Genomic DNA, 15,004 nt, shown 5'->3' with positions numbered 1-15,004 from the left:
ACATGGGCACATGATACAGATGTCGCTGCTGCTTTTCAGCAATTCCTGAGTTCTGCACAAGTGGGGGCATCTCCATAAGCATCTCGACTATGAAAGCAGGACGTTTTCATCAGGATTTGAGTTATACAAAAATAGTACAACGAGAAAGAATTTACCAAGTTCCATCACCTAAACACAACCTTGATTGATATGCTGGTGTCCTTCCCTGTGGGCTTCTCTGCCAACACAGGGGCGCCTCAGTTTTAACCATGTGCCGTATCACTTAAATACTCAGGCCCTCAACAAAGGTCTTAATGTTTGACTAGCAGACAGCTTGGAGAAGGCAATGGCACCCCACTCCAGTACTCTTGCCTGGAAAATCCCATGGACGGAGGAGCCTGGTGGGCTGCAGTCCATGGGGTCGCACAGAGTCAGATACGACTGAAGCGACTTCACTTTCACGCACTGGAGAAGGAAATGGCAACCCACTCCAGTGTTCTTGCCTGGAGAATCCCAGGGATGGGGTCGCACAGAGTCGGACACTACGGAAGCGACTTAGCAGCAGCAGACAGCTCACTGTGTGAAGAGCTTATAAACTAGACTAGCTCCAGGTAGCCTTGAAATGACCAGCCGGGTGCTAAGTGCCCCATCCGTCTCCGTAGCACCTTTACACCCAGGTCTATACCACCCACACCCTGAAACGCTCCCCAGGGCCTGCACCGGGGCTACTCACCGTAACCGGTCACCTCCCCCTCCCAACAGGTCAAGGTCCTACGCTTCGTAACTACTTGTCAATGAAAAATCAAAAACAATCTTCTCCTGTATTTAGTACTCCATACTCATTTTTTTTAGAAATAGAATGACTAGACTATTAATATTTTCACAAATTAGGATGCATATTGCCACACTGAATTTACTATCCTCTTACCAGCAATGAGGTTTTCCCAAAACGTTTGCTAAATTCATACTACTTTGAATCATTAAGCACCCATATCCTTTGCACAGGCCACAGAGTGACTTGAAGTCACTGAAGTCATTTTTTATCTCTTTATTAATTTTCCTCCTAAAGGGAATACACCCTCCCACTGTGCTACACAACCTGTTCAACTGTTGAGCGTTTAAGTCCCTGGGACCATACGATGTTATTTAAAGTAAAACGATTTCTGGGTAACCACAGTGTATTTGGAAAGCTGCTTTCGTAATGAAAACACACACTGTCAGTGGAGTGGCCTTGCTAACCCAGCCTAACCCAGGGTTACCCATGCTCACCCTCAGGCTCCCCTGCGCCCCTCGCTGTTCCTCTGAGCTGTGACTGAGGCATCTGGCTTTCTTGCTCTGGCCAGAGTGACCATCACCCTTGCAACTGGGTCATAGCTCATCACTGCTGTGTCAATTCCAATGCTTCTATTTCAGCTTCTATTTTCTTCAACGTTGGCGGGGAAACAGATTTTCGTAAAAGACTAAAAACCCTGCAGGCTGTGGAGGCCGTTGACAGTCTGGGTTTGATCTGATCTTCAGACTGGGGTCACAGAAGCAGTCAACAGAGATGGTTGTTCTAGTTTTGAATTACGAATTATGTTGTAATAAAAGAAATTGCTATTTATCTTGGTAATAAAACTGAGTTTAACTTTTTCCAATACATACAAAAAAACCTTCAAGGGATATTCCTTAACTTTACCACATTAAGTTTCTTGTTCTCTCTCCCTGCATATACGTATCAACATATGCGTGTGTATGTACATATATATTTTTCTAACCATTTGAATGAATTTTAGACAAGACGTCCTTTTACCTCCAAATACAGCAAGTATTTCTCAAAAGAAAGGATGTTCTCTTACCACCACCATAGTAAAACTGCAACGGTTATACCCTGGTACAATCTATTCACATTTTCGATATTAAAGTGTGGGGATAAAGTATTTTTTCCCAGGTGCTTAAGGTGTGCTTGGGGGACCTGTCATTGTACTTATATAAGGCAGCTGGGAGCTAAGTCTTGATCTGCTGAGTCGCGTCTTCTCTTCACTGTTCCCTCTTCCTTACCAGCATCGGCCCTGTAACCCTCTTCAGAAAGAACATGGAACAGAGCAGGACCGCGTCTGTGCCTCCTTCAACTGGGCCAAGCACCCCGGCACACAGAGGTGGGGGCGGTGCTCCATGACACCCCAAGAGGCACAGGCGGCAAGAACAGCAGGGTTTACATCGATCCTATTAAACAAGTACCTTTCCGGTCATTGGAGAGGCCGCGGTTCCGTTGCTGACATTCTTCCGGACATGGTCCGGAACCACGCCGGGGCGGCTGGAAAGGGAGGCAGTCCTGGAGATGGAGCCCTCGGGACTCTTCTTAGAGCCTGGAATCCTGTCAAAGGGACAGAAGGAGGCAGGGACTGCCTTACTGAAGCTGCAGAGGCTTGACCCAAAGTGAGCGAGAGAAGGAATCAGAATACCAAAGTCAAGTTGGTAAATACCAAAGTCAAAATACCCCCAAGTCAGTACAATTTCATGGAGGGGCAAGCAGGGAGTTCCCTGGTGGCCCAGTGGTTAAGATTCCAGGCTTTCACAGCCATGGCCTGGGTTCAATCCCTGGTCTGGGAACTGAGTCCCTCAAGCCGAGTGGCACGGCCCCCCCCAAAAAAAGCAGTGGGGACCAAGCAAAGGCAGACCACGAGAACTTACTACATAGCTCTGGATTCCGCTCAATATGAGCAGAGAGCAAATTACGCGAGAGCTCTTCCAAAACTAGACTCTCAGTTTATCAACGCCATCCCGAAGCAGCAGAGCACTGCCCTTCGCCTTGTTCTCATCCTCCGGGTGGCGACCACCAGTCCCAGAAAGAAGCACCTCCCGAGGCCTCCACCCTCTGATGGCCCACTTCCCTGCCCACCACGACCACTCCCCGCAAAGAGGACGCGGTGGGGTGAGCCGATATCTAGATGGAGCACAGCTATTCGGGGGCAATAATGTAAAATGCCAGATGGCCTTCCCATTTATGTGCCGAGTCACTTCCATGTGGGGCAGACGGACTGCACTCAGTCCGACCTTCCCTCGGGCTCTGACTCAGCAGCCAGGCAGACGTGGTCTAAGCGTCCTTCCCGGTGGCCGCGCTCTGTTACCCCTGACTGGCCGGAGGACAGCTGTACGTCCTTCAGATTTCTCGGTTACTTTCACGCAGGAAAAGGCCAAGGAGGCCTGTCAGGTCGAGAGTGGGGTGTGGGCTCTGGGGGAAAGGGGTGGGGTGGGAGTCGGTTACCGCAGGTAGAAGAGGACGTAGGCCTGCTGGTTCAGAACCACCTTGATGTTGCTGGCGTGGACCAAGGAGTCGTTCATCTGGTACCACTGTCCATTGCTTGCCTGAAGCAGCAGAGGGTGAGGACGAAAACCAATGGTCAACACTTCTGTGAGGCTTACTTATAACAAGCGAAGGACAAGCCTTTTAACTGCCACATATATCCGAGTTTGAGTTAGCAAATGCTGCCGTTCAGTCGCCTAGACGGGTCTGACTCCTGGTGGCCCCGGGGACGGCAGCATGCCAGGCTTCCCTGTCCTTCACTGTTCCCGGAGTTTGTTCCAACTTACGCCCATAAAGCTGGTGATGCTGTCTTTCCCAGCATCAAGGTCTTTTCCAATGATTTCACATGAAAATACCAAATAGCTACCTCTGAATGTGCCCCCACAAGTGTGCTGGAGACCCCCCCTTCCTTCCTGGCACCCCCAAAGATGCGAGCTTTCCCTCCTGAAGGCTCTTTTCGAAGGTCTGCTTGGCAAAGCCTCTCCCACCAACATCTGGCCTTCTGAGACTTCTTCAGGGGTCTAAGAACAGGGTACCGAAAGCAGCCCCCCTCGTGTCTCACTGCTAGGCCGTCAAAAGTGGGGCCGATCCGAGTGGGACAGGTCAGAAGGACGCCTTTGTGCTCCATGAAGAAGCAGCAATAGGACCTGGACGTAACACAAAGCAGGGCCACTTCCCGGAGTATAATGAGGGCCCACCTGGAGGTGTGCAAACAGGCTCTGCCAACCTGCCTCTCCTCACCCCCCGGCCAGGAGGCAGCGCATACACCACCCCTGCAGCAGCCAGATGCCGACACCAGAGCCACTGACCTTCACATAGCAGTAATAGTGCCCGGCATGGCAGCTGTAGCCCGAGTGGACGAGGACAGCATACAGCCCGTACATGACAGGCTCGCCACTGCTCTGGGACATGTACGGGCGGATGTTCAGGAACTCTGGGTAGCCCACATCCTGTTGGAAGAGCCAAGGAACAGGAAATTACAATTCATCAGTGAGAGTAAGGGTCAACTCGCCCTCCCAATCAGTGGGTCTTGAACTATGTGGGGCGACAGGCATGCAAGGCTGAGGCAGGAGCCTCCTCTGGTCAGTGATTTAAAAAGAAAGCAGAAAACACATCCTTTTTAAGGGAGTTTCTCTGAGAAACTCTTACTTTATTGTCCTGTCAAGCGATTTACGGTCTCCTGTCTTGGCCGTACGCCCAGACTGGTTCTCTTGCTACCTGGGTCCCACGTGCAGAAGGAGGAGAGCTGTTAGTTCTCCCTCCCGCCCCCAAGCAGAAGACTTTGAGGGGAGGGCAGGGGACAGGGCAGGGACCCAGGGCTTCAGAAAAACAGGCTGACCCCATATGGGCAATTGCAACAGCAGGTTAAAATTTTAATGGATCAGAACAAAGGTCATGCCAAAGTTTATTTCAGGAATGAACAATCTTTTGTAAGCAAATACTATCAGAAGTGAGCCTTGAACGACAAGGGTATAATGTACTGCGATTACTGCCTGTGCTCATATGGACTTTTTTAAAAAACGAGGCACAATTTACGTGGAATGAAACAGGTAGCTCTTTGAGGAGCTTACAGTCTGCTGAGTTCTGACCCATCTCCACTGATGGTAACCCACGCTCCATTCTAGAGACAGACACGGACCCAGAAAATCCTCTCTCCAGTGAATGCCCCCATCCTGCCTGTTTCGAGCCCACGGCCAGTGGTTAGTGCTGCCTGTTCCTGGGATTCGCAGGAACAGTCGGTACCTATTTGTGTTTGGCTTCTTTAGATCAACAGAATGTCATGCTATTCATCAACATGTCTTTTCTCATCTACTGCTTAAAGGCAAACATACCCAGTAGGCTCAGGAGCCCCAGTCCAGTCTTGCCGGACACAGGGCCAAAATCAAACAGACCAGTGTCTCTCAAACTGTGTTCTAACAGCAAACTGGTTCCAGGAGGTGTTATGGAGAAACGTGAGCTCCTCTGGGCAGAAGCAATGAGACCTCGTTTAGCACTGATCATCTCCCCGATTTCCTAGAGCCTCGCATGGCGAAGCGCAATGTGAACACGTGAGTGTCAGTAAAATGGAGGAATGAGTGATGCCCTCAATAACTGAGTCTAAGAAACTCTTCATAATAAATTCCCCTGGGAGATTCAAAATGCAACACAGCTTAATAAAGGCTCTGAGAAGGCCTTCAATCAAAAACAACTGTTTTAGGGGCTTCCCTGGTGGCTCAGTGGTAAAGAATCTGCCTGCCAATGCAGGGGACATGGCTCAATCCCTGCTCTGGGAAGATTCCCATGCCACGGAGCAACTAAGCCCATGTGCCCCACCTACTGAGCCTGTGCTCTAGAGCCCAAGAACCTCAACTACTGAGCCCGCGTGCCGCAACTTGTGAAGCCCAAGAGAAGCCACTGCAATGAGAAGTCCGAGCACCGCAACCAAAGAGTAGCCCCTACTCCCTGCAACTAGAGAAAAGCCCAAGCAGCCGCAAGACTCAGCTTAGCCAAAATAAACAAAACAAAAAAAAAGAATTATTTTCATGTTGGGTGGCGTTTCCCAAGCTCAGCTGAACACAGAATATCTTTCAGGGTACCATGCAACCATCCTGCAGAACAGCAGTTTGGGAAATGCTGACCTAAACAAGCCCCTACCACCACCAGTGAGGACACTGAAGCTGAGACAAGCACCTTGCCCGAAATCACACAGCTAGGCTCCACCAACTGAGAACAGGTCTTCGGAGCCTTATAAAACAAGGCACCATCTACTACACCAGCACTCTGCAGAAGCTTTTTCCTCTACACGCCACAGAGAAGCGCAGCATGGAGCTGCACCTGCTCTGGGGCAAACACGACTCGGGAGATGGGAGCTACACAGAGCAGCCGTCATCACCTTGGTTCTTAAGGCCACCTGGACCCTCCATTGCAGGAACACCCCAAGCACAAGCAGAGTCTGGGGGGAAAAAAGACATTCTTGAACTTGACTGCCTAACAATCGTTTAGGGATTTTTGCAGAAATGCAGGCTCTTGGGCCCTGGCTTCCAGAGACTTGAATCCACTCTCTCTAAAACAGAGCCTGGAATCTGAATTTTAAAAAGGCCGACCATGAGGTCCAGGGCACTGGCTTGAGGGCTCACCTTGGTGATCTTCCCCCCACTGAAGTTGGCAAAGCGCTTGAGCGAGAGCGTCAGGACGTTGGATGTCCGGTGGATGGTGAACCGCTTGCTGGCTGGAACCTTCTTTTTGCATCTGCGAGGAAGGGGAGAAGAAGAGCTATTGGCCTGTGCTCTGAGGACTCCTGTCCTCACACAGGGTTAGCATCAGAACATCAGGACCTGCTTTTTAAAAAATTTTTATTTATTTGGCTGCATCGGGTCTTAGGGGCAGCAAGTGGGAGCTTTCGTTGTGGTGCAAGGATGATGCTCTGGTTGTGACACAAGGGCTTAGTTGCTCCCAGGCACGTGGGAATCTTAGTTCCCCGACCAGGGATGGAACCCCCGTCCCTTGCACTGCAAGGCAGATTCTTAACCACTGGACCAGGAAGTCTCCTGAGACCTGCTCTTTAACAAGGAGTCTTCTTGAATGAGAAGAAATAGTCGTGGTTGTCCTAGCTGCCACTCACGTGGCACTTAACTCTGCACCCCTAAAAATCAAATCAACGTCACTTACGGAAAGGAAAGCAACAACAGGACAAGGACTAGAAAAAAGGTGGAGATTCTAACACAAAAACGAAGCACTTTTCCCACCGGGAGACTAAGTCAGATGCATGGAAAAATAACGGGGCTAACACAGGAAAAAACAAATTCAAGCAGATGTGGCCAAGAGATAAACAGGCAGGCAGGAAATCACCGAAAGCAAAGCCAGAAGAAGAGGAAATGAAGGGGGAGAAGAGAGAGGCTAAAGTGAACAGCGTCTAGAGCTGAGGGGCGTGAACTGAGAGGGACAAAAAGCAGGGTTCTGGCACAGAATCATAAACCTAAGAAAACACAGGGAGGGAAACCTTCTTTAGTGATTATGGCTTTTAATGACCTGGATATAAGGTAACATACCCATACCCTGAGACTAGACAACCCTAAAGAAAAGAAGGTTAGAGTCACGTCTGCTGAAATAAAAAAATGACCTGGATGTAAGGTAACACACTCACAGAGACTGAACAACCCTAAAGAGAAGAAGGTCAGAGTCATGTCTGCTGAAATGGAAAAGTCCCGAGGACCACTCAAGTCCAAACCGGAAGCTGCAGAGCATGGCTCATGGAGGCAGCAGGATGGCCTCCACATGCAATCACCCCACTTCTGGGCCTCAGTTCTTCTTCCTGTGGAATGGAGTAACAACAGGCCCTGCCTCACACGCGCGTGCACGTGAGCCCCTCAGAACAGAGAGCAGCCTGGGGTAAGTGCCACATGAGTGGCAGCTAGGACAGCCACAATTATTTCTTCATCTGTGCTGTTTCAAGGCTTTTAGTTTTAAGACATATTACACCACTCAAGACCGTGGACAGTGGTCAAGAGTTCCCTGGCGGTCCAGTGGTTATGACTCGGCGTTGTCACTGCTGTGGCCTGACTCAACCCCTACTCGGGGAACCGAGATGCCACAAGCCACGAGGCTTGGCCAGAGAGAGAACGTGGACGGCCGCCGCCTGCGGGGGCGAGGGAGGGACGGCACCTGGGTCAGGTTAGGTGACGTGTTTTACCTTGCAGGCTGGCTTGATCTTTTTGGCCACGATCAAACCGAAACTTACTTTGCACACATATAGGCATTCTCTCCGCTCAGGACATCTGGTTTCACAAAAAGTTCCAGAGCACGCACGATGTTTGCAGCTTGCTGAGAAGGACAGAAACAGGGAGTACAGTGAACAGCGGAAGAAAAAGGCTGACTCCAGAAATGCCAAATGTAAGGTCTTTTTCATGCTGAGGCAGCAGATCACGGCACCTCACTTGCCTAAGAACTGGCCTGCTCGCTGCCGCCTTCTGGGAGTCAGAGCATCCCATCACAGGCAACAGGGAGCCAGGCTGCTACTCCTTCTCTGTGGACCGGGATCACAGCCCCAGGGGTTTATCACGGCCGCGTGGGTCTGATCCAAACCTCAAGCTGAGGTGAGCTCGGCTCCGGCAGCCTCAGAGCGGGGACAGAGGAAGGCCGCTCGGAATTGTGCGCCCTCTGTGTGGAAGCTCCCCGCACCATGCAGGCCTCCCTGCTCAAGCCCTGCACGTGGTGGGGTCGCTATTCACATCTGAGGGCACAAACTTTTTTTTAACCCCTTTTTTTTCGGAGAAAGAAAAAAAGGAACACAGAGGAAGATGGCTAAGACGAAACACACAAGAATGGAGGATTCCAAGTATCTCTTTCCTGATCTACCTGGATCACATGCCCTGATCGGTTTTCCTGTTTTGGGTTTTCTGCCCTCTGGCCTCCCCATCCTAACGTAAATGAACATCGACCAGCATGAGGTGTGTACCCGGATTTCCAGCGCCACATCCAAGTAGGGGTCGTAGGTGTCTGAGACGCTCTTGCACATGGAGCACTTCACTGCGAGAGAACAAGGGAATGGTGGGGTGGGTGCAGGGCCCCGGGCCACCACCCCCAGGTCGCCCAGGTTTTCAAGTCTGAGAACTGGAGGCACACTCCCAGCTCCCCAAGATCCCGGGACAGGAAGTGCTCAGGAGGAGAGGAGGGCAAACCCTGAGATGCCTGGCTGGCCTGGCCAGGGGCACTCACCCCCACCCCAAGGGCAGCAGCCACGTCTGATTAACTACAGAGTCCAAGGAAGAGCAACACCAGCGTGTCTACAGACTCTGGACTCTGCTCCTCCAAACCCCTTCCCAGGAAGGCTGTAGGCAGGGCTGGGGGGCACAGAGCAGGCTGGAGGCCTCGGGGGCCTGGCGGGTCAGCCTGGGCACCGACACGAAGCGTTTCGGGTTAATACTCTAACCCCGGCCAGAAGGGACACAGGACGTTTCTCCACTTACCCCGAGATCGGAGGTAGCCTCCAAAAATCTGATGGACCAGGGTTGTAGCCTGCGTCTGACGATCCAACCTGGAGAAAGGCCACGGCCTTCAGGTGGAGGACAAGGGGCCGAGAAACAGGCGGGCACCCCACCAGGCCCCATCCCATCACCTACTCAGCGGCAGCTCCGCCTGGAGATCTCCCCTAGAGCAGCCACCTCCCGTGGGACGCCCTCCTGCCCTCTCAGCAGGCGGCCTCACCTCCCACTGGGAGCAAGAGGCCCGATGAGCCTGCAGGCCAACCCTGCCTCAGTGCTCCCTGCTTCCGCTCCAGCTCTGCCCTCAGTCCCGCGTGGGCACCACACTTTCTGGAGGCTGCACGCGTGCTGCTAACCCTGCTCCTCTCTCTGTAGGCGGCCCCTTCCCGCCTCCTGCAGAGCGAGCCAGGGCGCCCTGGTCTCAGCCTCCCGTCCAGGCCACGTGACTGTTTATGGCTGTGCTGCCCACACATGGGCAGCTGGCCAAGGAGTACAGCCCAGAACACACGGGGGCCAACACGGGGCCAGCAGACTTCTGCTCTGCAAAACTAGGAAACGAAAAGCAACTGCCACCGTCTGTCACCAGCACTCATCAGAGGAGGGACATCATCGGTCCAAAGATCGGCAAGGACATAACTTCAGACACACCCAGACCCTCTGGGTGGGATGCCCCCAAGACAACAGGATCCGTCAGGACAGGAGCCCGGAGGACCACACAGGGACATACTCTCAGCCCAGCCGGGATGCAGGGATAGCGCAGACATTCAACTACCCAGAAGCAGGACAGCAGAGCCAGACCAAGAAGCTATCCGAGACGCTGCCACTGAGCGTTCCACCCGAGACTGAGGTGGGGAGGAAACGGGAGGAACTACGGACTGAGGCCTGTGCGGCACCTCCCCTGAGGGGAGGCTCCTGGGAGTCCTGGCAGCCAGACATGCTCCCCGGGGGCAGCAGGGGCAGACAGGCTCCTTGCGGGGAGGGGGAGGCAGGGCAAGGGGAAAAAGGAGTGTCCTGAACAAGAAGCAAACAAACAAAAGATACCAAGGCCACACCCCTTCTCAGTCCGGATAAGAGCCACCCACCCCCAGCGTGCGCTTCACTGCGCGGCCAGAAGGGGGAGCCCGAAGTAAGAACCAGGCCAATCGCCAAATCCTCATTAGCATCTGAAAGTTAGGGGGCTGCCAGTACAAAATAAGAACCAGCCCCTGGGGGCAGTGCCAAAACCCCGGGGTGAACTGAAGACCCCAAACGAGCGCATGGGGAGATGGAAGACCACTGTGAACAAGCCTTAAAACCAACATGACCAAAAGGAGAGAAAGTTCACTCAACTCGGAAAAGAAATGAGGATTGAACTTCGAGGTGCCCGTGGGGGAGGGACTGAGGGGCACGGGAAAGGGGAGGGCGGGAAGGCTGTGTGTGTGTGAGTGTGAGTGTGGCAGGGACAGCTGAGATGCGAGACCACCAACAGCCCAACACCCAGAAAGGGAACCGTACGATCAAATACATAAACCAGAATACAAGAAACACTCCCAGGAATTAAAGGGAAAAGGGACCTCTAACACCAGCAAAAGCAATGCCAGCTTGTTTTCCCGAGGGGAGGGTTACTTCCCAGCCAGGGCGAGGTCACCGAAGACAGGTGGCTTCACCGGGAGACACGTCAGGTTCAACTCCATCAGTCTCATCCTCCGAAACAGAGGTTTCCCATCCTCACGGCTACAACTCAACTTAACCTTCCTGAAGGGCGTTCCAGACATGACTCCTCAGCCATACTTCAGAGTCCAGCACTCAGTTCCATTCCAAGCCCAGGCAGCAGCACTTCCTGCCTGTTTTCTCTCAAGTGAACCCACAAACCCAGGAATGATACAAAAACATTCTTGCAGCAGCTGTTTCACAAAAGGGAACACTGGTCTATGCACCCAAATTTGGGCGGAGCGAACCTCAAAAATCATCATCTCCTTACCCTTGAGTTTTCCTGCAGACTTTCAAGTTCTTGCCTAAAGATTACACTTCCCACTGCCCCATCCTCGGGACTGAAATGACAAGGCAGTTTTAAAAAGATGGGGAGAGCCCCTGTCAGTAGAAGGTCCTTGGAGAGATCTATTAGAGCATGTCCCTCTGCAAGCTGCTGGGAGAGACGCCGCCACCTGACCTGCAGCAGGAGAGGCCCTTTCTGGGGAAGCGGTGGGTCCGCTGTGGATGCTCAGGGGTCCAGTGTGGATGTCCACAGAGGCAGCATGGGGGGAGGGCAGCACGTACTTGGCACAGCCGCTCAGGCAGGCCTTCTGCATGGCGTCGATGGTATACCGCAGAAACTCATGTGCATCTTCCTGGTTCCCAAAGCGGAAGTGCCGGGCGATCTCTAAGGAGGGAAGGAAGACGCGTCAGGCCAGCTGAGAAGAGCCCCCGCCTTCTCTTCGCATGTCCCATTCCCGCTGGTCTTGTGGCCATCTCTTAGCGGACCCAGGACTAAACCCAAGTGAGGAAATGGAGCCCTGCGTGACGCCCTATGTCCCAGGCACCTCCCTGATGGCAGTTATCTTCCCAGTGAGACCCTCTACAGGTAACAGAAAGCACGAATGGACACCAAGCAGTAAGGATATGAGCTCCGCTAATTAATTAAGCTGGCTTTTCAGGAGCCAATACAGACCATGGCAGATCACCACCATGTCGGCCCAATACAACACACACAGGCTTCAAAAAGCCAATGGGTGGGCCTCCCTGGTGGTCCAGTGGTTAGAAATCTGCCAACACAGGGGACACAGGTTCAATCCCTGGCCCAGAAAGACCCAACGTACCATGGGCAACTAAGCCCATGCACCGCAGCAACTGAGCCCGAGCGCAGAGCCTGCAGGCCCCAACCACGGCGGCGCGTGTGCCCCAGAGCCTGGCTCAGCAACGAGAAGCCACTCCAAGGAGAAGCCCACACGCCGCAGAGCCTGCAGGCCCCAGCTACGGTGGCGCGTGCGCCCCAGAGCCCGGCTCAGCAACGAGAAGCCACTCCAAGGAGAAGCCCACATGCCGCAACCAGAGAGTAGCTCCCACTTGCCACAACTTGAGAAAACCTGCGAGCGGCAACGAAGACCCAGTGCAGCCCAATAAATACATAAATACATGAAATAACACAACAGCAACAAAACTAAGGACCCACCTCTGCCAAGCAAAACAGAAACCTGACTTTCACAACACATGGACCCTGGCTCCTCAGACGCTGAGAAGAGGTCTCGCAGCACTTCCTCACCTAGCTCCCCACCCGAAACACACAGCCCCTGGCCTGGCCAACCCGCAGGATCCTGGGGGAAGGGGCCGGGGGTGGGGGTCGCCACTGGCTGACATGGACTGCCCCATGTCCATCCAACCCCAGGGCCGGCTTTAGTCTGCTCCACTCTGTGCACGAGGCCTCCAGGCTCGAGCCTACTCCCGCCTCCTGCCCTCCGCCAGCACCCCTGGCAATGCCGCCCTCCCCAGGAGGAAGCCGCTCTTACTTCGCAGGTCCCGGATGAAGGACACGGGCTTGATGGCGTTGCCACTGTTGGCGAAGGCCTGGATGATGTGGTTCTGCATGACGCACAGCATGCAGAAGCTGCCCTGGTGACCTGCGGGCGTGGACACGCGGTCACGGTAGGGCCCTGGGAGTTCCCAGGAGAGCTGACGACACAGCCTCCTGGCTGGCAGAAAGCAGAGCCCCCCAGCCCGCCCAAGCCCTGCAAGGCTGGCGGCACCTGGGAACCCATCTCTCCGTGAGACCCAGCCCACGGAGTGTGAGCTGCCAAGCTCGGTTTAGAACGTGTCCTCTGACCTGCAAATCGCATCACATGGTCAATGACAGAGAACATTTCGGGCTTCCTGACAGACACCCCCTTCACTCGCTCTTCACCGTGGAACCTCTGGTCTGCTGCCCCCAGGAGACATCTGGGCTCAGCCAGCTCCGGGGAGACCCCAGGCACCTGCTCCCTCCCAGTCTACCTGCCCGACTCTGCGGCTCTGCTGCCCCAGGGGACACCTACATGGAGGCGGGACCAGTTGTTGCTGACCAGATGGTGCCCCCTAGGCTGGGCCAGCCCCCTTCTGGGATAAACTATTTGTTCCCCCAGGCATTAGGCTAGACAGTGCTATACTTCTGTGCGTGTGTGTGCTCAGTCGTGTCTGACTCTTTGTGACCCCCTGGACTGTACGTAGCCCACTCCTCCATCCACGGGATTTCCCAGTCAAGAATACTGAAGTGGGTGACCATTTCTTCTTCCAGAGGCTCTTCTTGGCTCAGGGAGTGAACCTGCGTCTCTTCCATCTCCTGCACTGGCAGGCAGATCCTAGCTACGCTTCTAATTATGAACTATCTTAAATACAAAGAGAAGAGCAAAGACGACACCCCATTTTAGGTGATTTGTAAGGCAAGCACAGGTGTGACAGCTGAACTCCCCTCTCAGCCTCTCACACCCCCGCGCCCCACGTCCTCCATCTGTCCCTTGACCTCTGGCAGCAGGGACCGCTGACAGGTCAGTGCTGTTCCCAGTCATGGATTCACCCTACTCCACACGTGGCACTCACCAGCGCACTGCAGCTGCATGTTTAAGCTCGCTTTCTATGAACTGTACCAAGCTGCCTTTTAGCCCTCCCTCCAGACCGCAGTCCACCCACACAGTCCCCTACTCACTCACGTCAACCCCTCCCTCTTGCTACAGTCACAACGCTGGGGTGAATGGTCCCGTACCCACCTCCTGTATGCCTGAGGGTTTCTCTAAGGCACACACCTACAAGATACACTTCTGGGCCCAAAGGCAAGCACATCCCTAGTTCTTCAAGATACTGTAACCTCAAATATAGGGCATGTCCTTCCCAAACAGATCCGACCAGGGATCAAACCTGGGCCCTTGGCACTGAAAGCTCAGAATCCTAACCACTGGACTGCCGAGGAATTCCCCCCAATTTCCAATCTGTCTATGACTTCTGCTGCAGGAATATCATTTTCAACCAAGGAGAGCGTCACTCCCTCCTGCCTCCTGCGTCACTGCTCTGGCCGGGACCAGCACATCAAACATCAAACGCAAGCGCCCAGAGCAGCCCTCCTTGCTTCTCTCCTTACTTTAAAAATGTACTTCTGGTATTTTCCTAATTGGAATGTTTTGTAGTTTTTGCAAGACACCTTTTATAAACATTAGTAAAAATTCTTTCTGTTGCTACTGTGCTGAGTTTTCTTTTAATCATAATTTTTTTGGGGGGACATCTATTTCCAAGTGCCCTTTCTCTCTTAATCTATTAATTAAGTGACAGCAACTAAGGTAGCAAAACTTAATCTATTAATTAAGTGACAGCAACTAAGGTAGCAAAACTAACAGTCACGTACATAGAACCTGAGGCTTCCCTGGCGGCTCAGACGTTAAAGAATCTGCCTGCAACTCGGAAGACTGGGGTTCGATCCCTGGGTTGGAAAAGTCCCCTCGAAAAGGAAATGGGCTATCTGCTCTAGTATTCTTGCTTGGAGAATCCCATGGACAGAGGAGCCTGGCAGGCTACAGTCCATGAGGTCGCAGAGAGTTGGACACGAGTGAGACACTAACACTTTCATGTAGAACTTACTGTGTGCCAAGGGCTATTCTAAGCACTGTATGTGATTCACTGAAGTTTTATAAAAACACTACGAAGGCGATATTATTATTAGTTTGCAGATGGGGGACCAGTCAGGTGACTTCCAAGGACACAGCCACTGGGTGGCAGAGCCAGGACGTAAGCCAGGCCGGCCGGCCTCGGGGTGCTCCCGCAGCTGCTGTGCTCCGCTCGCTCC

At 53.1% G+C, this 15,004-nt stretch overlaps 1 protein-coding gene across 3 annotated transcripts in view; it reads right to left on the bottom strand.

Annotated features, from left to right (window-relative positions):
• Positions 1-15,004, bottom strand: part of USP36 (ubiquitin specific peptidase 36) — a 32,517-nt gene that overhangs the window by 9,611 nt on the left and 7,902 nt on the right. For all 3 annotated transcript variants that reach the window (XM_070773971.1, XM_070773972.1, XM_070773970.1), the window contains 9 exons: positions 12,708-12,818; positions 11,482-11,584; positions 9,211-9,278; positions 8,700-8,770; positions 7,983-8,065; positions 6,382-6,493; positions 4,075-4,215; positions 3,227-3,327; positions 2,200-2,335 (listed from right to left, as the gene is read on the bottom strand). In XM_070773971.1, the coding sequence (XP_070630072.1) occupies positions 2,200-2,335; positions 3,227-3,327; positions 4,075-4,215; positions 6,382-6,493; positions 7,983-8,065; positions 8,700-8,770; positions 9,211-9,278; positions 11,482-11,584; positions 12,708-12,818 (926 nt within the window). The remainder of the gene's footprint in view (positions 1-2,199; positions 2,336-3,226; positions 3,328-4,074; positions 4,216-6,381; positions 6,494-7,982; positions 8,066-8,699; positions 8,771-9,210; positions 9,279-11,481; positions 11,585-12,707; positions 12,819-15,004) is intronic.

Source organism: Bos indicus, chromosome 19, assembly GCF_029378745.1.
Source record: "Bos indicus isolate NIAB-ARS_2022 breed Sahiwal x Tharparkar chromosome 19, NIAB-ARS_B.indTharparkar_mat_pri_1.0, whole genome shotgun sequence".
NCBI classification, from domain to species: Eukaryota; Metazoa; Chordata; class Mammalia; order Artiodactyla; family Bovidae; genus Bos; species Bos indicus.
The sequence above is the reverse complement of the archived record's forward strand: the minus strand, read 5'-3'. Positions and strand labels throughout refer to the sequence as shown.